Below are 26,768 nucleotides of genomic sequence, written 5' to 3' on the forward strand. Positions count from 1 at the left end.
GAATATATAAATTAGAACAATAGATATAAAAAATAGGTAAAAAATACAAAAATAAAATATTTAAAGGAACTGTATTTTTCATTAATTCTTCAACTATGAACAGGCAAGAGAGAGAAAGAGAGAGAGAGAGAAAACATAGGTGAGACAAAATGTGACAAAAAGATGTTGCAAGAGGCAGAAAAATGTGAAAGCCAGACAGGCAGGACGAGACAAAGGGAGACTAAAAGAGATGAAAAAAGATATGAGACAAACAGGACGAGACCAAGAGAGTCAAACAATAAGAGAACGGCAATGAGACAAAGATCAACCAAGGGCAAGGAAAAAGCTGAGAGAGAGAGGATGAGCCGAAGAGAGACGGAGAGAACCACGAAAAATATGAGATAGAACCACGAAAAGAGACTGAGAGACGAACAGATCTGTATATGAACAAGACAAAAAAGAGTAACTGAATGACAAATTAGATGTAATAGATAGATAGATAGATAGATAGATAGATAGATAGATAGATAATGTGTAAATGATGAAAAAAGATATGAGAGACAAAGCAAGACAAACAGATTTAGAGACTAACATGTGGGAGACAGAATGAGATGTAGAGAGACAACAAAACATTTGAGAGATACAGAACGACAAGAAGATTGAAAGACAAACACATATGAGAGACAGAAGGAAAAGAAGAGACTGAGAAAAACAAAGAGAAATATATCTAGAAAGAGCCAGAACGGAGTGACTAAAAAACAGAAATATACATGAGAGAGAGAGAGAGAGATAGATAGATAGATCGATCGTCCTTCCTTCTGAAGCTGTAAAAAGAGAAACCAGATCTCTGGTGTAGGGTTGCATATCAGAAATACAGCTGCAGTCGGTGTCATCGCGGGGTCCAAGCACTTTTCCTTTTCACTCTTTAGTGACGGTGGAGGTGCAAAAAGCATCAGAAGCATCAGTACTCGTTCCCAAACCGTGGTGGAAAAAACATCAAGCTGTTGCTGAGATATTGCCTCATTTCCTGTTTTCAGTACGCCACTCAAGTTTTGTATATAATTGAAGAAGTTTGTAAAAGCACTACTGATATAATGCTCCTATAATCATAAAGCCTGGTTTGAGTTGGCCTTACAATGCAGCAATGCAGTCATCTTCATTTTGGATGAGTGAACCCAATTCATAGAAAGCAGTTTTAACAACAACAACAATAATAAAAATTTGATTAAAAACAGCATACACTTATTTGGTTATTGGTTCCACAATTACTAAGAAATCTGAATAATTAAAAGTGACAGAGTTTAAAATAATGGAGAGGCTATTACAGACGTTGGAAAACATAATGTACCGTAGACAGTCATTAATACACCTACAGTACCTGGATGTTTTTAGGAGGCTGTAGGAAACTGGAGAACCCACATGTACTGGGAAAAAGCATGTACAAGTTGGCCACATTGGCATCGGCTGCTTTTAACACTAAACTGAAAGCGGCTCAGTTTTCTTCCTGGGACCCATGGTGCTAATTATTTACTAAATCTTGCACAAAATGCAAAAAAAGATATATATATATATATATTATTATTAATATTTTTTAAATCTATAAATATATAGAATACAGACTATAGAGTATATATAGAATATTATAATATATGTATTATATCTATATTATAATAATTTATAGAGCTCATTTTATATATATATATATACACACACACACACAGTGGAACCTCGGTTTGAGAGTAATGTGGTTTGTGAGTGTTCCGCATGATGACCAAAAACTTTTAATAAATCAGCAGTGATCCCGTTAGTGTGCGCTCACGCGAGTGTTATTAGTGATGTTCCTTGCAAATGTTTCAGACAAAACAGTCTTTCCGTTAATGTGTGTGTGTGTGTTTGGTTAAAATTCAAATTAGAGAGGAAAAGGTTTACTGTATAAGATCATTCCTCCTCTTACTTCACACATACACAAACACAGCAACACACACACACACACACACACACACACAGCGCCTGCGGGTGCAGGTTAATTTGTTTTATTTTGACTTTATATTTTGTGTTTATTATTTTTATGTATTTATTTTTTGGGGCTGTGGAACAAATAATTAGAGTTTCCATTATTCTATTTGCTTTGATTTATGAGTGTTTTGGAATACGAGCCCCCTTCCAGGACCGAATTATGCCTGTAATCCAAGGTTCCACTATATATACAGTGTCATATATATATATATATATATAGCCAAGGCAAATTAGTTGCAATATTTCAGTTTTTAAAGCAAGTATTTTTAGGACGTGTCGTTTATATGCTGAGGTACCATTGTGTATGTTACTAAAAATGTGTCATTTATAACAGGGCAGAGTCCAGATTATTCACTCACTTTCACATTACACAATATAACCATTTATTCATTTTTAAAAATGCATTTATTTTTAAAAATGCATTTATTATTTCCCTCTTAAATTTTTTTTTTTCTAGACGTAAGGCTTAGGTTGTTGTGTTTCTGTACTTTCAAACAGTACAAGACAGAAAAACAATCACTGTACATACTGTAAAGGAATGACAATCTTCGTGGATGGATATCTGTCGGACGACATCAGGTCCCTAAAGCTTCCGTATCGTTTAGTGTATGAAGTGTTTCACTTAACAGCCGCACGATCACTTCTTAAGTGAGTGAAAACGTTAAACTACTACAAGAATTTTTGATACTATGTATAAATATCAATAACAAAATACATAGAGAAAGTCCATACATCTTATGCTCTTTATACTTTTCATATACAAAATACATCCGATTGATTGAAAATTACCCTTTGCTCTGTAGAATAAAGATGATAAAAAAATTATAGTGTATCCTTGAGCTGATAATCTAATTGTACAAAATACAATTTCCTTGATTATAATTTCTTATTTGCCTTTAAGCCATTTAAATCAACGTTAAACCACAACATAAAAAAATTGAACAAAATATATGCAAAGTGATATAAATCAGACAATCATAGAAAATATTCCCCAAGTTATTACAAAACTTTGCTTAATTAGAGGGAAATGATAAACATTCACATCATTCATGTTAAGCAGGTCTTACATATCACATGAAAAATTAATATTACATTCGCGTCATCCCTTTGGTTATTATGTATTAAACTCTGAATCTGTTGGCTTTTTATAATATAATATAATATAATATAATATAATATGACATATTATAATATAACGTAACATAATATAATAAAATATAAAATAAATGGAGCCCCTAAAGCAGAAAAAAAAAAAAACCCTCATCGTCGCCAGTCCTTGTCTCTGTCATTCTCTGGCTCGTTCATGTACTCCTCCTCAGCGTCACTCTCACCCTCAAACCTGTCCGTCTCTGCCGCCTTGAGCCGGGCCATCGCCACCCGCTCCTCTTCCTCTCTCTGCCGCTGAGCCGCCGCTTTCTTCTCCTGCTCGGCGTGGCTCTTCATGTGCGCGCTACGGCTCTTCACTTTGTAAAACACCCTGTTAGAAAACAAGATAAAGATTTCTTAAATCCATAGCTTTTCCGTAAACCATAAACTTTTACACATTTTTTATATTTTTTTTAAGTGTCGTTGTACTCGCTCATGTCATGATAACACAGTTGACTTGCCTTGTCGATTTGCCTTGGCACCTGTTATACGTGTTACATGTGTGTGTACCATAAAAATGTTCCCTGATTCTTGTCATTTTTTTTTTTTTGTAATGGCCAGGCCTTAAACAAACCAATTCGATTTTTTCCCCTATTATGATCTCATTTAAGAAGAGCCCCTCCCCCTGGCTTATGGTTTGACTCTGCTGTTCTCTGTAGGGGCGTGGCTCAGCAGTCACTCATTTACATAGAAGCTGAAACAGCACATTTGGAGGAGGAGTGAAACAGAGGGAGTATAAAAAATGCATTATCTGAGGAGTATTGCAGCTGGAGCACTCACTCACTCACTCTCTCGCTCGTGCTCTCTCTCTCTCTCTCTCTCTCGCTCTGAGACCTGTCTTAACTTGTTGAACAAATAAAAATATGACGCATTTAAAAACCATGAAAGGAAAATAAATAACCTTGGTAACAGTAGCTCCATTTCATCAAAGCTACACTCGAGATTGTTTACAATCCTACAGCAGTCTTCTGCCAAGGGTTTTACAATTTGGAAATCTTCCCATAATCAAATTGTTGCTCCAAGGGTCTACGAATACCACTAAGCTTATACTCTGTTAGAAAGGAGACGTCCACAGAAGTACACGTCTTGTTTATTTTCCCCTCCAGATTAGGTTTAGTGCACTCTTGTAAAAAGTGTTTACTAAAGAGGTGGGCCTTCACGCAGCGACTCGGCGTCTCAAGCAATAAGGAGTCGTTCACTCCGCCTCCTGCCTGCCAGAACAGAAAACAGGCGTGATTCATGACTTCCAAGAGTTTTGAGGAACAGTGGGTTGGGTCGAGTCTAAGGGAACAGAGTACAGAGCAGGGTTTGATAAGAGTTTATAGATATGCAAGTGTGGATCAAATCAGACATGGACAAGCGGGTTAGGGCGTGAGGTTATTGAAAACAAGTCACGCAGTCGAGTTCTGTTGAATTTTCAGATAGGATCATACTGTATAACAGCACTTTTCATAATACTTAATGCGTCTTATCTCCTGATCCATGCTTCGTTTCTTGTAAATATACATACACATTTATATTTTTAGCAGATAAAAGAAACACATTTGATAAATATTATTTCATGCCCTTTTATGTTTTAGTGTCCGGAACTTTTTTGAATTCAAATCTTAACTGTCATTTAGATGAAACTTGGTCGATTTCGATTTCACATGAAAAGACATAAACTAGAAAAAGTGTATTATTCTAAAATGCTAAATTTTTAAGATACTGCAACATAAATTTGACATGGTTACGGACACTACAGATTTTTTGCTTCTTTAAAAAAATGCTTAATTTTGCATCAAATGCAAAAAAGTGAGACAGTATAAGGCTGAAAAATTGCCATTTTGGGGGCTCATATAAGATCATCTCTTCAAAACTACTAAACTTTAATTTTTTAGGGGAACGAGATATATAAACTAAAAGTAGCTTCTTTGGCCACACACATTTTCTGTAAAAAAAAAAAATCAGCACCAAAACTGTGTTTTGGCCGATAGGTTATGTAAAAGCTGGTTGTCTAGAATCAGATCAAATTTTCTTTTAGACGGTTTAAACAGAGTTCTCCAGGGAGGTGAAAATGAGAAAACGGAAACGCTTTTCCAGGGACGTCCCACAGCTCAGTATTGATGCCGTTTCATTTCAGGTTATGAGATGAAAAAATGCTCAAGCAGTCCTGACATATCTTCTTTCATATCCTCAGAACAGGTTTTACACCCACTTTTTATTTGCAGATTCATGGAATTCCAACCATAAACTGTAAAAGAAGTAAATGACGGATGAGTTTTTTTTTTCTATTTAAAAATCAAGACCCAGGTACAGTATCAGCTGATATACGAGGTCTGTCTGGAAAGTATTTCAGCCATGGAATATGACAAAATAGAGATATTTATTAAAGGAAATAAAGAAACATTGTACATAGGACAAAGCCATCTGGAGGCACCTTGGGACCTTACTGGGACATACTTCTCCAGTGTCTCTCCCACTAAGCAAAACATTCTGCAAAGTCCCCATTTGTTGGAATCCCCATCAGCTGCCTCATCATATTTTGCTGAATCTCATCTATGGTCTAAAATTCCTTCCCTTTCAGAGGTGATTTAGGTTTTGGAAACAAACAGCAGTTGCAGGGAGCCAAATCTGGGCTGTAGTAAGGGTGATTGGGTGCATTTATTGGATCGTCCCAGAAAGCTCTCTGAACCATACGAATAGTTATCGTGGAGGAATGTTCAATCTTAATTCATATTTTGTTGGTCTACCCGATCAGTCATTTTATATGCGACAGCCATGCAGTACACACGTTCACTCAATGGCATCTAGCGTCCCACTGACTAATACAGTGAACTCGTCATTGTTTAGGCATGCACACTCTAGTTCACTCTCATTGGCTGCCAGATTACATAAATGTCGTGCAAATCGATCAGCCACGACACTAACAGCACTGAATAACACTGATTATTACCTTTTACACACCAGTAAACTGGTGACAGAAGCATGTGCAACCGATGCTCATTTATGACCAAGTGGGCCCGTCTGGGCCTCCGAGTGGCGCAGTGGTAAAGTGCTCGCCCTATCATCCGGGGATCGCTGGTTCGATCCCCGGGTGATGCTGTTAACCTCAGCCGGAGGCCTAGAGAGTGTTGATTGGCCGAGCTCTCTCAGGGGGGAGGGATGAGAGGTACTCAGTACACATTAATGACGGCTCTACAAGCCAATCAGGGGCGTCTGTGAGCTCGCGCAGGCGGAGGGAGCGGATAGCGCTGTTCCTCCGAGTGTGTTACGCCGCCCCCCAACTGTGAGCGAGCAGTTCGAAAAAATGGTCGGTGACATCACGTGGATCGGAGAAATCCTGACTGATTGGCAGTAGAAGCTTAATGTGGAAGCCTCCAGTGATAGGGTGGAATTGGACACTGCTAAATTAGGGGAGAAAATCGGAAAAATTCGGAAACAGGGGCATAAATAAAAATAATTAGACTGAATAGACTTTTCAGTCTAATCCGATTCCCAATACAACAACAACAAAAAAAAAGTAGCAAGGCATCACAACAGCTAGCCGTGTATAAGGCTTAGCAGACAAACAGCTCAAGGTTGTTGATCCGGCCTCCAAATTCCCCAGATGTCAATCCGATCGAGTGTCCTTGGGACACGTTGGACAAACGAGTCTGTTCCATGGAGGCCACACCTTGCAACTTATAGCATGTAAAGGATCTACACATAATGTCATGGTGCCAAACACCACAGCACACATTCACAGGTTGTGTGGAGTAATGTCTTGAGGGTGGTACAAGAAGAACGTAAAAACAAGGCGTGTTTTAATGTTTATGCTTTTAATTTGATGACTGATCTGTGTAGAATTAACCAGTCACGGTGAGGGATGTTTCCGGGGTCTTATTAGTTGATGGCAAACCGTGCCTTAAATAATGGCATGATAAATCCTGAAAAAATTGTAATGCATGAATTTCTAATTTATGCTCTAAATTTTATTTAGGCATATTGCATCTTCCTTGAATAAATTAATTTCCTGCCAGTGAGGATGTAAGTGTTTAATGTGTGATTCCTATATATAAAAAAGAAAAGTCTTTACTCTTTACTAGGACTGTCAACATTAACGTATGTAATTAATCTTGAAATTCTAACACATCATATGATCAAGGTCGACCCTAATGGCTTCCCGTAATCGCAGTGTAGTGTACCCGGCTGTGTTTGATAACGGTATGTTTAACGCTGACAATAAGACGACTGAGGAAACATCACCAGGTGCTGAACGGAAAGTTTCATTATAAAAAGCTTCTAGATGGAAGTTTGGATAAAACCAACGTTGTGTTTCTAGAGCATCCTTCAAGAGGAATTATTTTTACAAGAAGACATTAAACACAAGATGTGGGAGCGGTGGCTCAGACGGCTAAGGCTCTAGGTGGTCGATTTTTGGATCTGAGAATCCGGGTTTGAGCCCCGGATTGTTTGGGATGATACAAAACTGTATAATCCGTTTACTTTAACCAGTTTGTGATGCATCTCTCTAGACTAACATTACATGTTTATAATACAAGTCAATCTGAGTATTTTAAAATTGCAATTAATCGCGATTAATCACAACCTATGACTGTGATTAACTAGATTTCTCTCTCTCTCTCGATTTTCAAACACATATACAGTAAACACACACACACACACACACACACACACACACACACATATATTCCCCTCACCTGCTGCACTTCTTGCAGGGAAATATGCCCTCTGGTTCTCCCTGACTCTTGGGGGCATTAGAAGGTGTGCTTCTCCTCCCTGCATTCTCACGTGGTTTTGGAGCAGGAGCAAAGAAAGGACCGGTCTGTGGTTCCTGCTTCCTCAGCGCGGTCACCTCGTCCAAAGACACCACCTTCGGGTTGCTCAGCACCAACACTTTCCCTTCCTGAAAAAGTCGCAGTTCATAGTTAGTTTAACAAGATCCAAAACAGGAATACATTACTGTAGCAGATGAGGATACGCTTCATAAAGCAGTCTGGAAAATAACATTATACCATTATACATGTCATTAATTAAATTTAGAGTCGGAATTCTTTTTTCCTTTTATTATTGAAAAGGACAGCTACTAAACAGCATACACAGAGCACTGCTTTGGGTGTACACCGCGATACAACCATGAAGAATGTTTTTGCGAAAACAACATATACTCTTTAATAACACAGATTTGTATTTGCTTACAAGTACATTTATTTTTACCTCATGCACATGCATTTCTTCAGGCTCTTGGGAAACACAGATGACATTTTAACTTTCTATTAATAACCCACAAGAGGCGTTCAAGTCAAAGCCGGACTTTTGATGGTGCAGAAACACAGTACTGAGAGTTAAAACTCTCTTTATTTCTCTATATAATCCCCCGCTACACTGATGCACTTATCCCAGTGTTTCACTAGTGCTTGGGTTTCTCAGTGCCTGTCTGATTCACGTCGGGAATGCTGGCCTCCCAGGAACTCCTTTAATGGCCCAAGCATGTGGAAATGTCTGGGAGTGTTCAGGAGAGGTCCTTCCAGCTGAGTTCCTGTAATGTGCAAGTGGTGTTGGTGAGTAATTGTGTGTACAGTTCACACAGACAGATGGCGACAAGTTATCAATTGATTTTTTTTTTTTTTTTAAGGCTCAGGCGTTCCACTTACCACTTACTGGTGGCTCCAAGCCACCGCAGCTCAAGATCGTCATTTATGGATGTAGGGCCATTTTTTTAATGTTTGCACCATTTAAAGGTTTTACTGCAGCTGAGAGTCTCATCACCATACCGTGCTTGAAGTCTTATGTAAAAGGTTTCCCCAGGTGGCTCAATCGGTAAAGGATCAGGGTTACTGGCCTGAATGTTGGGTGATCAACCCCCAGCACCGCCACTGTTGAGCACTTGAGCAACACCCTTAATCTTATCTGCTCCAGGGGGCGCTGTATCCTGTATCCTGGCTGACCCTGTGCTCTCACCCCAGCTTCTTACCTGGGATATGTGAAAAATACCCTTACTATGTTGTAAGGTTCATGTAACAAGTTAATTGAATCTTAAAATGTTGATTTCGCTTTCACGCATTCACCATAAAGTCCCGGTTTGACTTAAACGGCCCCTCATGCGGGAGAATTCAGGAGAATGGAAAAATCTCACGTTAATGCAAATTGATAGTGTTTACATATTGCTATTTTGTACTTGAATATGATTAAAACCACTTCAAATTGTAAAAAAAAACAACATGCATCCTTGTTTTGCCATTGCAGTGTTATACAGCATTTGTTGTTGGTGTTTTTTTTAGCCCTTAGAAGTTCACCATGTTCTTAATTTGACACACTGTTGGTTTTTTATTAGAACATTTTTAGATGTTTGGACTGATGGGGACATGTCCAGGAGCCAGACTAATCATGTACTTACGTTCTCATTGACCTGGAGAGTCTTTGTCACATTTCGGAGGTGATCAGCGCCTTCGTCTTCGTGCCCAGCCTTCTGTTTGCTCTCCGCTCCTGTTTCCGGCTGCTCGTGTTTGATCTGTAGGATCTTTAGTGAAAGAGAAATGACATAATCGGGTGATGAACTTAAACCAGTTCATCGAGTCTGAAAAGCATGATGAGCCGTGTTCCCTTGTGGTCACATGATACAGTCATGCGTGCACACCCAAAAGACTTTTTATGCCAATGTTCCTATTTTATCAACAAATAAAAAAAGAATAAGAAGTTAAAGGCTAGATGTTTAGGTCCATATATGGTGCTCGCATTTGTTTTTAACCAGCTTTTTACTTAGCTTTGTACAGAGGGAAGAAGTACAGGCAGTCCCCGACTTATGAACATTTGAGTTACGAATTTCTGCAGATACGAACAGACCGAGGTTCTGTCAACATTGTGTAGATGTGAACAAATCGCAGAAGTAGCTCACGTGTATTATACAAAAAAATATACGGTGCAGTGAACCAGATACCAATATTTACAATTATTTATACACAATATTCTTAGTGTGTAAGTGAATGTATAAAATGGCTAAAATCCGGTATATTGTGTGTGTGTGTGTTGGACGGGAGAAATGAGTCGGCCTTACTGGTTTCAATGAATCAGTCCAGGAGCACGATAATTGTAAATGTCTGTCCTTTAAAGCTGTCCCGATGGAGACTAATCCCAATGTGAGAAAATCCTCAACAAACAGACTTCACAGTCCAAGAAAGTGGAAAACAGCTGACAGAATGGGGTCTGGAATTCCTCTCACGATTTAAAAAAGCAGGGACAACACCGTTACATCTTACAAACCAGTAAAACTTTGCATTGCAAGTAACTTTGCAGTCTAAGTAAAGTCAACATCCATGCTTTTGTGTGTGTGTGTGTGTGTGTGTGTGTATGTGTGTGTGTGTGTGTGTGAGAGAAAGTTGTCCTACACAATAAACCCTCCCTCCTCCTCTCTTGTCGGGGGCGATTCTTTTCAAAGATATTGCAGGTTAATTTGTTTTATTTTTACTTTATATTTTTTATTAATCATTTTTACATGACAAATTTTGGGTTGTTGAACGAATCATTGAAGGTTCCATTTCTTATGGGGATATTCACTCGTAGACAAAATGATGTACAGGATTCCCTGGTCATTTAAAGGCGCAGAGACAGCACTTCACTGCGAGATTCATTTTCTTAGGTACGGTTACGGTTTTTGGCCAGATAATGGCAGTGTTTGGAAAGAGGAAAGAGATTTAATCGAGTGGATTGGTATGCTTAAATTCATGTCAAAGGCGTATATGACTCACTTTGTCAGACTTAAAAACTAATTCAACTTACGAACGTGCTCCCAGAACGAACCTGTCTGCAAGTCGGGGACTACCTGTACTCGTACACGAACACGGAGAGTTGAGGAAATGAACACTAAGTGGAAAACACGTTTTTCTTGATTTCGCCATCGCTGTCCTGTTTTCATTAGATCGGCGAGAACTAGGAGAAGAGTGCCCAGCAATGCCTAAGGAGCGAATATACCAGTGCCAGAAAAGCACTAGAACAGAAATGTGATAATTGTTTTTCTTGTGTAAAGTTTACAGAAAGAATTGACATGTCCAATAATTCTGGAGTATTTTTCTGAGATCGGAGCGAATGAAGAGAGGCTTGGGGCTATTGAAGAAAGCCCCAGGAGTTCTAGGAAATCTCCAGGAGTACATCAGTTTCCTTGCCAAAAAACTCTGTTTTAAGCTGTAGTAGCTTAAAAGTCTTCTTAAACCACAAGTGTCCTTTTATCCTGATCTCCAGCTTTGTGAAAAACTCTTTAAGACTTGCGATTTCTAATGTGACTGAACAATTTTTTTTTAACTGTGTTTAAAGTCATTAAGCACTTTAAAGCGGGACATTTGATGAAAATAAACTTGTGAGCTCATTTAAACAAAATATTCTGGGTGTTTTATATATTTTTAATAGACATGCAATTTGATTTGATTAGTTTTAAAGTTGTAACTTTTCACACAAAAAAAGAATAGGGGCGGGGTACAAACTTTTGTATTTGAATTCAAATGAATAGATAACTAATGTATAATGTATCTATACCTCAGGGGCACGCTCTTCTGGATCCGGAGGGCCGTAGATGAATATCCCGCTGCGCCCGACCTTCGCCTGTTTCTTATAAGTGTAATAAAATTCCACACACTGTGCCAGGGTTTTGCTCTGCACCTACACACACACACACACACACACACACACACACACACACACACACACACACACACACACACAAACATTAATGGCAACAATAACAGAAATGCCAACAATGCCATCCAAACAGAAATTCCAACCATAAAGTCAGGTACACTTTATGGACAAAAGTATTTGGCCAACCTTGGTAATTATTGAATTTAGGTGTTTCAATCAGGCCCCCTGTCCCCAGTGAATCGCAATCTTAATGCTTCAGCATACCGGGACATCTTGGACAATGCTACGATTTGGGAACGACCCTTTTCGATTCCAACATGACTGAGACCCAGTGCACAAAGCAAGAATTCGGTGAGAAGGAACTTAACCGGCCCGAACACAGAGCCCTGACCTCACCCCCTTCAAACACCTTTGGGACGAACCGGAACGGAGATCGCAAGCCAGGCCTTCTCGTCCAACATCAATGCACTGACCTCACAAACGCTCTACAGAACGAAGGGCACAAATTCCCCAAAAAACACTTCAACATCTTGTGGATGGCTTTCCAAGAACAGTGGAAGCTGTTATAGCTGCAAGAGGGGGATCGACTCCATATTGATGTATATGTATTTGGACACACAACTGTCATTGCCGGTTTGGCCAAATACTTTTGCACATATAGTGTAACTCATATCAGTTTTACAGAGCACAAAAGAAGGTGTGCACAAAGAAAAAAAGGAAATAGATAAGTCTGATAAAGGAATAAATCATCCATACCACTTTCTGCACTAAAAAGAAGTCCTTCCTGTAAGCAGAGATCCCTTTGTTGAAGTAGCGCTTTTCATCCACAGTCCAGCAGTCTGACCCTGATGAAACACACGGCGTTATAAAGATTCTCATTACACCAAAAGTGTGAAACACTTAAGCACCCATGCTTACACTAATTAGAGAAATGTACACCTATGCTAATGCTAACATCACCTCATAAGCAACAGAAGCTTAACTTAGAAGCGAGGCAGGTTTATGAAAAATACTAGTTGATAGAAATATAATTTCGTGCCAGCACAAGCAAGCTAGCTATCCTTAGGCTAACTATTATGTTGTGCAAAAAAGCCGCTAATCTCGCTAGCAGCCTAGCTAATCTTTTGTTAATTATTATTTTGTGTAAAGGTCCTTAAATAAAAAGTTTGAGCTTCTTGAAAGAGTTCTGCTAAATGAAATTGGGTGAAGTAGAATATAAATTAAATGTAAAAAATGTTTAAAAAGCCCATGAGACTGATACGGAACCTGCGTAGTGGTAGTTGGCAAGGTGATGATCCTTGGAGAAAATCGGTTTCTTTAGCAACAACACTTCCAGAGTTTTCTGGAAAAACAGATAGAACACTTTTTAATCTCCAGTAAATGTTGTGATAACCATTACAGCCAAGTGACAGGACAAAAATATATAATAATACTTACACATTTACACAACATGTATAAAATCTATCACAATATTGAGGTTTTGATAATATTGGACAGCACTTAACAGCACGGTGACAAACAGACAGATGGATGGATAAGTGGATGAGGGGTAGACAAGCAGATATACAGACAAACAGATGGACATATGGGTAAATATACATGTAGAAAGAATGAACTGATGAATAGACAGACAGACATGGAAGATGGATGGACAGACATGGAAGAAGATGGATCGATGGATGTATGGATGATGGATAGATGAACAGAACTGTAGGAAGATGGATAAAGGGAGGATGGATGGCTGGATGCCTGCATGCATAGAAAGACATGTAGAAAGATGGATGTATGAATGAATGAACAGACATGTAGAAAGAAACTGATGATGGATAAATGGATGGAGAGACATGCATAGGCTGGATGGATGGATGGATGGATGGAAAGATGGATTAATAGATAAGACAGACATGTAGAAAGAGACAGAACAGACAGAAAGATGTGGAAAGCTGGATAAATGAACAATTGATAGAAGGATGGATAGACAGATAAACAGACAGGTAAACAGCCAGAACTATAGAGTGACAGACAGATGACAGACAAACTGATGGACAAATAGACAGACAGATAAATAATTAGATGGACAGGTAGACAGACAGACAGGTAATTAGACAGATAGGTAGACAGACAGACAGACAGACATATACTGTAGATAGTTAGATGGATAAGTGGACAGAAAGACACAGACAAGCCGAGAGACAATTGGACAGATGTCCACTCATAGAGACTGTTACCTTACCATAATGTCACCCCTGTTCTCATGAAGGCAGTGGTGCATGAGCTCTACGTTGGTTCCTCCTCCACACAGCACACTTGAGCAGGACAGGTTCATCAGATTATCTACTGCAGGACGAGGCACATGACAGAGTGAGCAAGACACATCGGTCAGGTCACGGTTTATTAGAATCACTCTCTCTATTGATTAGCCATCGGGACTCACCTGTCTCGTCCTGCGAAGGTGTAGAGACGGTCTTTGGCAGAGGGAGCCACACCAGAGTAGCTTTGTGCTCGTCCTGTTCGACCAGCGCCTGTTCCCGGAGCTCAGGGATCTCTGCCTGGTACTGAGAGCCGATGTTTATTCGTCTGTAAGACAGGATTCCGAACCCGGTGACACAGAACGCTCACAGGAAATGTCAAGGCTTGGCGATGTGGTTTTAACTCAATGTGACAAACATTTCTGGAAATTCATTAACATATAATGATGTTGTGGAAGAAATATAATGAAATTAGAAGGAACATTTATATTACACTCACGGTTCCAAGCTGACGGGTGTGGCTTCTCCCATTAGCGGGAGCATCGGCGGAGTGATATCGGAGCTCGCTGCAAGATCACAACATAAACGTTCTGTTCATCACAGGCCGGTGATGTGATCAGATCCACACAGATACTGCTGTGTGGATCTGAGGCATGTGCTTAAATGTAATATAATGCATTGTAAATATCAGCATGATAATGTTAGCATCATCAGATACTGTATGACAGCATGATGTTGTTTCTTGAATGAACTTACAGTATATTTTAAATCCAATGTGGTACTGTTACTTTAAAACACACAAAACATGCAATAAAATAAAGAGATCTATTAGAGTTATTTGCATTTATGAAGTATGTTTAAAGTGAAATAATATTGGGGAAATTTACCCAGACAGAGAGCAACACATATATAGACAAAGAATGACAGGGAAGGATGGACAGACATGCAGTAAGATGAAAGGATGGATGGATGGATGGCCAGACAGACATGTAAAAAAATGGATGGATGGGTGGTTGAATATAAGAATAAACAGACTTGTAGGAAGATGGTTGGTTGGATGGCTGGATGAAAGAGATATGTAGGATGGATAAAAAGATGGACAGATGGATGAAAAGAAACAGACATCTAGGAAGATCTGAAGACCTGAAGAAAGATGAATGACTAGAATGGCAGACGTGTTCAAAGATGGATGGATGGTAGGGTAGATGGTTGGGTCAGACTAACATGCAGAAAAATGAATAGATAGCTGAATGGATGGTTAGACAGGCATGCAAACAGATGGATGGATGGATGGATGGATGGATGGATGGATGGATGGATGGATTGATGGATGGATGGATGGATGGATGGACATGTAGGAAAATGGATGGATGGATGGATAGTTGGATGGCTGGACAGAAAGACGTTGTATGAAGATGGATGGATGGATAGTTAGTTGGACAGAGAGTCGGACATGTGAATGGGTGAATGGATGGATGGACAGAAATGTCGTATGTATGTATGGATGCATGGAAAGACAAACATGTAGGAAGATGCTTAAAGAGGATAGGTAGATGATAGACAGACAGACAGATGGAGATAAGAAAACACAGACAGACACATACAGTCTCAAATACATAGACAGAAGCAGCTGATGAACAAACTGTCTCCGATGGACAGATAGAGAGACAGACAGATAGTCAGTTAAACAGACAGGTAGTCAAGCAGCTAAATAAATATATAAACAGATAGACAGATAAACAGATAGACATGCAGGCAAGCAGACTGGTAGATAGACAGATAGACATCTTGACAGACAGACATGCAGACATACAGTCAAACAGAGACATACAGACAGGTAGGCAGGTGGTTAAATAATTATACAAACAGACAGACGGGTAGAGTGATAAAGAGGTAGGCAGAGTGGAAGACAGACAGATATACAGGCATTAAATTAATTAGCCAGCCAGACAAGCAGACACAAAGTAAGACAGACAAACATACAGGAACCCAGAGACATAAATATGCATACATACATACATATATACAGACAGGCAGACAGAAGACAGAAAGACAAAGAGACACAATAGACAAACAGACACAGAGACATTCTCACATAGAAAGTGTTGTGATATTTAATGACAACATTGGATTAGCTCTGTGTGATATATGAATGAAAAACTGATTGCTCACTCGAGCGCAGCAGGCTCCTGGAGGCGGTCTTAGGGGTTGGTGGTGGAGGCAAGCCCTGATTTCCTGCTGCTATCGAGGACAGGAACGTGGAGAAGTAAAGCCCAGAGCCCTCTCGTACAGGAGACAGGATGGGTGGAGGAGTGTACGGTGGAAAAATCATAGGGTTGTCCAGCAGGCGTGCAGGGGAGCGCAGGTGGCTCTGGAAGGGCGAGATGGTGGAGTAGACGGAGGGAGCGATGAAGGTGCATGGTCGGGGCGGAGGGATGACGAGGGGCTCGGGTCGCGGACGACGCTTTATCTTGTCCGGGGATCTTCCGCCCTCCATCTCCTCCTCCTTGAGGACGATAGATAATAAATAATAGATTAAAATGAACACACAAATGGACTTTAGAATGTCATGTTATTAAAGGTGTTGTCAATTTTCCATGTTTATATTATGCAAATATCTAATATTTCTCTACAAAAATGACTAAAATCGGATAAACATTAGATTTGTACAGCACATCATACCTGGTTGAAACCGTCAGTGGCCCTTAACGAGCGCCGGCGGGTCACGATAACGGAAGGCTTGTGCTCGGACTGCTGTGGAATCTCCGGAGGAAGCCTCTGCTCACGCGTCCAGCCGCCTGTCTGCTCTATCGAGACCTGTTTCCTCCGAACAGGTACAGACACAGGGATGACCAGCGGAGGTATCCCCGCCTGCCTGCTAGATGTAGTCTCATCACGCTGCCGAGACATGACGGATTAATAAAGACAGACAGAGAGAACGAGTTATAAGAATGACTGCTAGAGAAGAGAATATTAAACACAATTTGACATTCAGTATACTCCACATACTGTAAACGCATATATGAACGTTATATTTTTGGGTAAGAAAGGGCTTGATGTTGATGTCCAGACTCCAAGTTGTGTAGCAAAACACAGTGTTGGTGTTGATTTAATTGAATTCTTTTTATTTTATACAAATATTATACAGAAACGGTGTATGGCCAATAAAGCTACTTCTAAGGTTTATGCAACATGGAAGTTACCGATCTCGCTTCCCTAAAAATTTCAATTTGGTAACTTCAGTCATTTTAGAGAGATGATTTTATATCTGTGCCAATAATGGCCATTTTTCAGCGATATACTGTCTCACAACAATAATCATTTAAAATGCACATTATTCAAATTTCTTTATAAGTATTGCACAAGAATTGGTGTAAGCTTCTAGAAGCATATGAAAATTGTTGCATTCTGTACAAAATTAAGGATTTTCCCCAAAAAAATCTGTAGTGTCCGTAACCATGTCAAATTTATTTTGCAATATCTTAACAATTTTGTATTTTAGAATAATACACTTTTTCAGGTTTATGTCTTTTTATGTGAAATATAATTTTTCCAAGTTTCATCTGAATGACAGTTAAGATCGTTGAAAGATTTCAACGGGGCTGTGTCCTGATTGGTCAGCTGCTTTCGGGACACAAATCTAATTCCTTACACCTGTAGCAAACCCTGCTGCTGTTTAATAAACCTCGTTCCATTAAACCCGATATAAATGATCTAATTGAGATCATCTCATCAGCATATTTGGTCCTTTCACCATTTGCTACACTAATGCACTTATCCCAGTGTTTCAGACTGCCTGATTCATGTCTGAAACGCCGGCCTCCCAGGAACTCATTTAATCTCCCAAACATGTGGAAATGGCTTGGAGCGAGGTCATGACTGTACGAGGGATGTGGCGATAACTTCCAGCCGAGTTCCTGTAACGTGCAAGTGGTGCTGGTACAGTTCACACAGACAGATGCGTCTCTTTCTTCCGCAAGTTGGCAACAAGTTATCTGCTGATTTTCAAGAACCAGGAGTTCCACTCGCTGAATGTTCGCAGGGAGGACTGCCGTAGGCTCCGAGCCACCTCAGCCGGGATCATCATTCCATTTGCATTAAAAGGTTTGCACGATTTAAAAGTTTTACTGCGGCTTAGAGTCTCATCACCCTGCTATTCTTGAAGTATTCTGTTTAACGCCATCACTCACCAGAAAGTCCCGGTTTGACCTGAACAGATATTCAACCTTGTTCGAGTCAATTTAAAAACCTAGTCTGCTAGTTATGATGGTAATCGCACATAAAGCCTATGAACATGGAACAACTCGTCCTAAAAATAAATAAATAAATAAAAAAAATCACAGGAACGGGAAACAGGAAACCGAAACACATCCCCCAATCAGCAGCATAAAAATGACACCAGAGTCCAAACAAATCCTGCTGTGATAAATTTACAGCGCTGTAAAGCATGGAGCATGGAGCGAGTGTGACTGAGCAACAGGACGAGAGATCGTTAACCCCGTCTCATCATGTTTCTGTGTTTATTTCAATTTAGAGAAAAAAAAAACTAACAAAAAAACAATGCTGACTCCGATTCAAAACAGGTTTCCCAGGTCAGACCCAAATGCTGTCTTGCATTTTTCAAATCCTTTTTCATAGTAGACCATGGAAGCACACGCCTCAGAACCCTAAAACTAAAATCGGATTAATCTTTACCACTGGTTATAGTGAATAAAAAAAATTAAAAAAAAGGGAAAAAAGATGAATAGCGTTTGTGCGTGATCTCTCTTAGCAAACATGGTGAGCTTGGGTGCATCGACTCCTCCCTAAAGCTACAGACTCAGTGTGTGTGTGTGTGTGTGTGTGTGTGTGTGGAATGTGTAGGTGTGTAGACATGCAGTGGCGCTCTTTAGAACAAGCCTCTCTCTCTCTCTCTCTGTCTCACACAAACAGACACACACCTACACACACACACACTGCTTTTAGTTGTGCATGATGTAAACGACTTTAATAGCAGCTCCACCAGCTGCACAGCACATATGGAACGCCAAAAGTCTTAAAAAAAGGTGCCTTGATTTCGTTAGCTTGGATGTTTTCAACCACAAAGGGGACTTTGTAAGTGTTAGTAACGCTAGCCGAGGAGTTCATACATGTTTAATGTTCATTTGTACTCTCTGTTATTATACAGTTTCCTTACCACGCCCCCTGTAGTACTCCTGTAGTTTATTTCACGGTATGCTCTTGGGCGATACCTCTTTCAGACTTTTTATTTATTTTATTTTTTTAAGTCTGACCCGCTGATAACGATTTTGCCTGATTCTTTTTTTTTTTTTCCTCCAGACTTATAATTGACAGCGATCACTGTCAGCATTGAGGTCAGTGTGATGTGGGTTTGATCATCTACCCATATGTTGATACAGCTCGTGCTGCCCGGCCAGCTTGCTCCATAGACTCATGCCTATCGGGAATCAAACACACTGCCTACGCAGGAGCTCTGGTGCAATCATCATAGAATTAGTGGCCCATTTAAATGAATGAATGAATGAATTAATTAGATTGGCAAGAAAATATGGAATAAGCAAAAAATAATTTTTTAAGTCAGATTCTGGTTATTGGCCAATCAATTGGTGCTTCTCCAATAGTTTTCATATTATATCAGATTTTTTCCCCCAAAACCTCTCTGTACACTTAACAGACCAGGCTTTTTTTTTTTTTTTTGTCTGATTTGTAATAGTGCAGGTTTTGGCTCTTATTACTGGAAGAACCAACAAAGTATTTAAAGAGCCTTTCTTTCCCACTGTCACCTCTGGATTGTTCACTAGGGATCCTCATTAACATCTGGATTTCTCTAAACTGCATTGTTGTTAAATCTGCTGCATTAAAAAATATTAACCTATATATTAATATAATATAATATATAGTATATAGTATAATATAATAATATAATAGTATAATAATAATAATAACATATAGTATAATATAATAATAATTCCTATTTTTTAAATTGTAAAATAAAACATTTAATTTAAAAAATCTCAACAATTTGTTTTAATTTTGAGAGTTGTTGAGATGTTATTGCATTTGCATACTATGGTGCTAATAAATTTTGTATTCCGATTGGTCGCTACACCACACTGGGTTGAACGCCCAAAGCTGACTGGCAAGTCATTATTTTCGTATATACTGCAAAAGTGATGTCTTAAACCTAGTGAAATACAGCCAAGTCCATCAATTTGGAACTAACATAACTGTGGAAAAAATTTGTGGAATTAGTCCTGTGTACATCAGCACATTCATTTGAAATAAAACACTCAGAACTCACAAGACTTTGAGCTTTAAGCAAAATTGTGTTGTAACCATTCAGGAATTGCAGCAATTTTCATAAACACGCACTCATTTTGGTGGGCTCATAAATAACGGAACACACTAACATAATTACAAAAAAAAAAAAAAAAAAAAAGGATTGCTGGTAATACTTGAATAACTTTTTATTTTGCAGTCAACAACTGCCTGAGTACCCGAAACCACTGGATCTCATGTTGCGAGTTCCCGTGAACTGATTCAAAATGCAAATCTAACAATTAGAACCACCTTCAGGCCTTTTATTTGCTTAATTTGTTACAGATTAATAACAAAGGAAATAGGCCACACCTGGCCATGCATCTGCTTGTTGGACATTTGTTCCAATATTTATGACCCCTCTAAATGAGTGCATGTGTATTAAAATGTCTATAATTCCTGAAGGGGTAATAAATGACAGCAATAAAGTCTTGCCTTCACTCACATTTTGAGTGTTTCATTTCAGATTCAACGTGGTGGTGTATCTTTGTTCCAAATAAAAAAAAAATAAATAAATGCTTAAAACTCGAAAAAATATCTTCTAATAATCTTTTATCAAGAAACTTGCATTTTAAAAAATTGTATTTAAAAAAAAATCTTGAAATAGGCTTAATCTAATGTTTCGTTTGTTGCAATCTTAAACAGTAGATTATTCGACCAGATTCAAGATATTTTGCTAAGATATAATTCTGCACAGTAACACAGAAGGTTTAGGCTGGAACATAACAAATTTGTTTATAATCATGTGTTCATTTTAACAAATCTCATACATCAGAAATTGTACGGTGGATGTAATACAAGACCCATTTTTAACTAACGTTATGTTAAAATATGACGGATGTATAGTTCTGCCAAGCAAACGTTCGTGTTCGGACAGTTATTGGAAAATAATCCACCTGTGGGAGGAAGAGCAGCTCCATCACACCACGCTTTCTTTAATTATTTTCCCACAACAGCACACCCTGGAGTGTTTTATTACTCACGACAAATGCATGTCATGCTGATACTGATATCTGATCGTGGTACAATGCTTCTGAGTTGAATGCACGGGGTTTTAATTCACTTTCACAGGCCGTGCTCCGGATAAAGCAGTCACTCAAGATGAGTAAGTCTATGGTGGTCATATATGATCTCTCAAACCAGATACAGACATCCCATGACTCTCCTAGATATTGATAGAAGCTTCCCTTCCGCCTGCAAATCATAGACAATAATCCAGGAAATTGATTTTTTTGGAGAGCAAGCAAAGAAGTGATAGACAGAGAGTGAGGGAGAGAGAGCGAGAGCGAGCATCCTGCTTCGTCTCACTCTGTCCCAAGTGAACATATCATTTTTCAACATTTCTCTCTCGCTATCAATCAGATCAGTTCGGTGTCCTACATCACCATGCTAGAGTCGTCAAAAAAAAAAAAAAAAAAAACTGCACAAATACACAATGCACTTTAGTACAATGATAAGCACCACTGCCTAACAGCAGTAAAAAATAATGACAGTTTGACTCACTTCACTGTTTTCAACAGCAGGTTTTCTATTGCTCATGGTTACGGTTGCCACCTTGGACATAAGACAAAAAAAGTTGACACGCCCAGCAGACAGACAGAACGTCTAACCATTGCTTAAAGACATAATTCTATGGGAATCTTGATGGGTTTTAATAAACACAAATCTATTTAGGGTTTAGCAAACCCATCACCCTCTTCCTCCAACTTAGCGTGTAGAATTTAGCAACCAAAAATGTATGCTACAAATCAGCCAGTAGCCTGTTAGACCCGTGCAGTGGACCAATGTCAGGTTTGTCGTCACTGCCAACCAGTTTTAGAAAGCTTTTGTAATACTTTGCATTACAGATATAGCTTCATTAAAACAATCATCTCATCGCTCACTCTTTAATCATCTATACCGCTTTATCCCGTATACAATATTGCAGGGCCCTGGAGACTCCCACAGGAGCCTTGGGACACACCCTGGGTACATCCAGGACGTGGTGCCAATTCATCGCAAGACACACACATACAGGGACGCCAAGCAGCCTAATCTGCATGTCTTTGTACTGTGGGGGGAAAGCAGAGTACCTGGAGGAAACCCACCAACCGCGGGGAAGTACATGCAAACTAAGGAGCAAGGCGAGAGCGCTAACCACCGCTAAGCCACAGGCCACCGTCCTACCTGGACAGGTAGTTTAAAAAGGGACAGTCCTGGGAAAATCATGTTCATTGTGTGTTAAATAACTGTAAAAGATTAACTTTAGCATTTGATGGATAACTTCATTTAAACTAGCGGGCTAGCTATTCTGTATTGATGCGCTATGGGATGAGAGAAAAGTTCCTCTCTACCTGATTCAAGTTCTAACTGGTGGGTTTCCTCCAAGTTTTTCCATTTTCCTTCCACAGACATGCGGATAAGGCTAACTGCCAGTTGCCTGCCCTTATTGATTGGAGGTCCACTCACGGTTATACAAATGGAAATAAATACAAGGGTCACCATTGGCCTATATACTGTAGTGCTGTTGTACTAAATAGTGTACAATCATTCATACCATACACTACATAGGGCCCTTGATCAGGGGTTATAGATACATTTGTGATTCAGGTTTATGCTGGAAGCTGGCTAAAAGCGTAGAAGCTAGTTAGCATTGTAGCACACCATAGGCATAAATAAAACAACACAGACAATTCAGAACAACCAAGGGGCAATTTTGAAGACAAAGTGTTGTTTAAATTTACGACATCAGATGTGTGTTCTTGCTAAAAGTGCTTCTGTGACTGGTTGTAAATTTGGGTTTTGGCAGGCAGCTGCTCTGTTCTGTAGAACACCTGTGATGCCGAGTGATACATATAGTTAAACATCCAAGTGCTGTTATGCGCAATATCATCACTCGTGGAATGGCTCTCATCCAATCAGATTACTCGGACTGAACTGTTATATAATATAATATGTGCTACTTATATTGTATTGTTTCCGAGTTACCCAAGGTGGTTTACAGATTAGCAAAAATACAAGACCCAATGGGATCTCTTTGAAATAAGTTTTGTAGACAAAATAACACCATGAAAAAATCAGTGTCTGAGCCAAAATGACCATGCACTCACAATGTCTTATATTGTCTTTTTATGGCATTAACACACATTTGTATTTGTATTTCTCACCTTTGCGGGCAAAAACTCCATCTCAGAAGCCTTCTGCGCCAGGGTCTCAAGGTTGATCTCTTTGGATGTCCTCCTTCTTCTCTGTGTGCTATGGATAACCCCAACTGTGGGTCCAACCACACCACCGATGCCTCCGTTACGGGCTGGTTCCTTTGCTGGCACATTGCCTGTAGGGGAGACACCATCCTTCGAGAGCCTTCTAGAGCGACGAGGAAGAGCCTCGGGTTTGCAATCGGTTTCCTGAGTCTCCTGAAGGACCTGACCAAGCACTGTGTCTTTGCTCATTGGTGATTGGGGACTTGGATCCTGCCGTTGATGTGACAATGAACAAGAACCTGCTTTGACTTCAATGTTGTCCGGTCGCTGTGGTGGTCTGGCCAGTCGCTGGTCTTGCTGAAGTTGTTGCGGGGGACATGGTTCTGGCTGCAGCATGTTTTGCAGCTGTTGCTGCATCTGCTGCTGCTGCATCTGCTGCAGCTGTTCCTGCATTTTCTGCTGATGGTACTGTTGTTGGATTTGGAGTAGTCGCTGTTGTTGTTGGTGCTGTTGTTGTTGTTGTTGTTGCTGTTGGTGCTGCTGCTGTTGCAACATTTGCTGCATTTGTTGCTGTTGTAACTGCAAGATCTGCTGTTGTTGCTGTTGCTGTTGTTGTTGCTGTTGCTGCTGTTGTTGTTGCTGTTGCTGCTGTTGTTGTTGCTGTTGTTGTTGTTGCTGTTGCTGTTGTTGTTGTTGCTGTTGTTGTTGTTGTTGTTGCTGTTGTTGGGATTTTGGTGGCTCGCTGTAACCCAGATTTTGTTGAGTGCTGTTTCCTTGGAAAGGCTGAAAGAAACCAGAGGTCTGAAGTTGCTTGTGAGGTCCAAACGCCACCTGAAAGGGCTGGAGAGTAGAGTCAGGCATGGAGTGACGCATGGCATGAGGCTGGTACTGCGGGTCTGCTGGCTTGTGGCCCTGCTGATGAGCCTGGAACTGGGAATGATGCATGGCTGCCATGGCATGAGCGTCCCATTCCATTCCTTGTGCATGAGCTTGCGTTGGTTCGGAGTAGGATACAGAGGAACTTGCAGACATTTTCTCTTGCTGCAAGGTGTCCATGTTATGATTGGTCTTGGGTAAACCTTGATGTCCACGTGCATCCTCCATTCCACTTTGAGAGGGTCCAAAGTTTTGGGGCAATTTAGTTGAATTTGGCAGGCCTGGAAACCAATTGGAGGAATGCACCGGCTCTTGAGAAACCCATTTCACTGGTGCTGATTGCTGAAAATGACCCCATACTTGATAGCCTTTTTCAGTTTTAAAAATAGCTGAGTTTTGGAGATCAAAACCCGGGTCCGTCCTCCCTCCAGCACCACTGTTTGTTTGCTCCAATGACGCACCCCCAACGTTGTAAAAGACCTCACCTGAGTGCTGCGCCAGTTCCTCGATGCCTTCTATATTCTGCTTGCCCAGATTACTAACGTTCCCTCTCTGATGAGGAGACAGGCTCATGTTGGGATTGAGATTGCAAAATCAACAAAGGGCGTACAGAAAAAATCATCGGTGCACACCAACTGAATAAAAAAAGCAAAACACTGCTCTACGAGTCTGACTGCTTTCGTCAAAGCACCTTGGTATGCGCTCGCAACGCAGAAGAGGGAAGAGAATCTGAATTGCACTTCCTCCCTTAGCCGTTCTCCTCTTCTCCAAACTAGTTAAGCTGTAAACAGCCAAGCGGTTTGTCATCCCTCAGGCAAGATTCTGAAAAAGAACAACCTCCGATGAGTCTGAGAAAGGATGCAAAACCATGCATGTTTTGTAACATTTGAGCTTAAACTTTTAAGTTATTTAATTTTTTTAGCATTTTACTAGAGCACAGGAGTTATCCCCTTGGCCTGTTTTTTATCCATGTCCTCCACATTTTAGAGTACTGAACACCTCCACTACAGTCCATAAAGTGCTGTCATTTTGAATCAGCTGTTTTGGTGAATCAGTTACGAAATCACAAAAACATGCAGAACACACTGTACGCCAGATAGACCCAGGACGGGAACCTGCGTTCTAGACTATAATAATTTCCTAATAACACTCAGGTCAATGTGTCTGGCTTGCGAACGACTTTCAAAGGACAACAACTTGCAATTGTGCATAAATCCACATAAGTCGACTGCATATTCAGATTTTTTTTTTTCTTAAGGATTTAGATTCCTTTCAGGAGAACTTGATTTTTCAGTCTAGCACGTAGAACAGTGGCAGAAAGCAAACTGCAGCAGGGGCGTGGACGGTGCAGTGCAAGACAACAAGAATTACAGGAAGTGAAGAGGGAAGGGGAAGAGAGAATATGGGAGAGAGAGAGAGAGAGAGAGAAAGAGAGAACTTCTAACCATGCAGGCTATAATATAGCCTTTTCAATCACTTTTGTAATAATCACTCGACTATATAAATATTATAATCATCATGTGTTTTAAAGTCCAGTGCAGAGCTTTAAGCAATGATTTCTGCAGTTCACTTTTTTGCTTAGGCCTCTAAGGAATGCGTGCACATTTTTATCAACCAAATAAATAAATAAATAAATAAATAAATACATACACCCATTTAAGCAAATGCATTCAAGGCACAGAACCAGGCCAGCCTTGGGCTTGACGTGCTGTTGAGTTAAAGCGCACTTACTCTGTTTAATGCGACGCCTTGCCTTCTGCTCGTGTTTATGTCTCCAGGTTCGGGTGACAGGGCTGAGTGAGTGAGTGAGGGAGTGAGTGAATGAGGGAGTGAGTGACGCAGAAAACCGATCCAACCCGGAGCAAAGTCGACTCTCTTGCATGCACACTGCTCACTATTATATAGCCCTCTCGCAGCCGGGTCACATACACACACAAACAAACACACACACACACACACACACACACACACAAACACACGATCGACCGCGACTCTATAGGAAGTCGTTAAGCCTCACCACGACGTCGATGTGTCAACATCTGAGCAGATGGAAACAAAGTTGCACAAAGTCGCGCATTCCGCTGCGTCGCGCGGATCATTCTCTGCCCTCTGAAGTGCGGAGTCTTTGAACTTCAAAGAAAAAAAGAAAAGGGGAAAAAAAGAGCTAGATCCTAAAGCCTAAAAGCCATTCTCCGTGTGTAAAGTTTCAGCTCATATTTGCATGTCTTCCGTGAGACTTAAGGGTCGGGTTGCACGGGTTTCACACGGTGACGGGTGATTCGCGAATCAACCGACTCCTCTGAACGAGGCTTCAATAGAATCGATTCACAAGTACGAATGATTCGCTTAGCTTTTTTTGTTTTTTTGTTTGTTTGTTTGTTTGTTTGTTTTT

The 26,768-nt window shown here is 40.1% G+C and overlaps 1 protein-coding gene across 3 annotated transcripts; it reads right to left on the bottom strand.

Annotated features, from left to right (window-relative positions):
- Positions 1-2,724: 2,724 nt before the first annotated feature.
- Positions 2,725-26,634, bottom strand: mideasa (mitotic deacetylase associated SANT domain protein a). Of its 3 annotated transcripts, none has more exons than XM_053488985.1 (13): positions 26,394-26,634; positions 23,465-25,198; positions 16,683-16,898; positions 16,173-16,506; positions 14,500-14,566; positions 14,186-14,328; positions 13,985-14,088; positions 13,018-13,093; positions 12,508-12,596; positions 11,650-11,772; positions 9,521-9,643; positions 7,824-8,029; positions 2,725-3,472 (listed from the first exon to the last, which is right to left on the bottom strand). In XM_053488985.1, the coding sequence occupies exons 2-13, from the start codon at positions 24,947-24,949 to the stop codon at positions 3,256-3,258; spliced, it is 3,183 nt and encodes a 1,060-aa protein (XP_053344960.1). In that variant the 5' UTR covers positions 24,950-25,198; positions 26,394-26,634; the 3' UTR covers positions 2,725-3,255. The 3 variants fall into 3 exon arrangements, with proteins under 3 accessions (XP_053344960.1, XP_053344961.1, XP_053344959.1); XM_053488986.1 differs by having other exon boundaries at positions 13,985-14,085; positions 26,108-26,634; XM_053488984.1 differs by having other exon boundaries at positions 26,108-26,634.
- Between the last annotated feature and the right edge of the window lie 134 nt (positions 26,635-26,768).

This window comes from Clarias gariepinus, chromosome 27 (genome assembly GCF_024256425.1).
Source record: "Clarias gariepinus isolate MV-2021 ecotype Netherlands chromosome 27, CGAR_prim_01v2, whole genome shotgun sequence".
Lineage (NCBI taxonomy): Eukaryota > Metazoa > Chordata > Actinopteri > Siluriformes > Clariidae > Clarias > Clarias gariepinus.

What these genes read in the sequence shown, in the direction of transcription:
- mideasa (XM_053488985.1), bottom strand. Translation starts at nt 24,949, where the DNA reads ATGAGCCTGTCTCCTCATCAGAGAGGGAACGTTAGTAATCTGGGCAAG. An exon ending in CAGGAGCCTGCTGCGCTCGA is followed by an intron (nt 14,567 to 16,172) that starts GTGAGCAATCAG and finishes GTGATCTTGCAG; the next exon opens with CGAGCTCCGATATCACTCCG. An exon ending in CCCTGCAAGAAGTGCAGCAG is followed by an intron (nt 3,473 to 7,823) that starts GTGAGGGGAATA and finishes GTTTTCTAACAG; the next exon opens with GGTGTTTTACAAAGTGAAGA.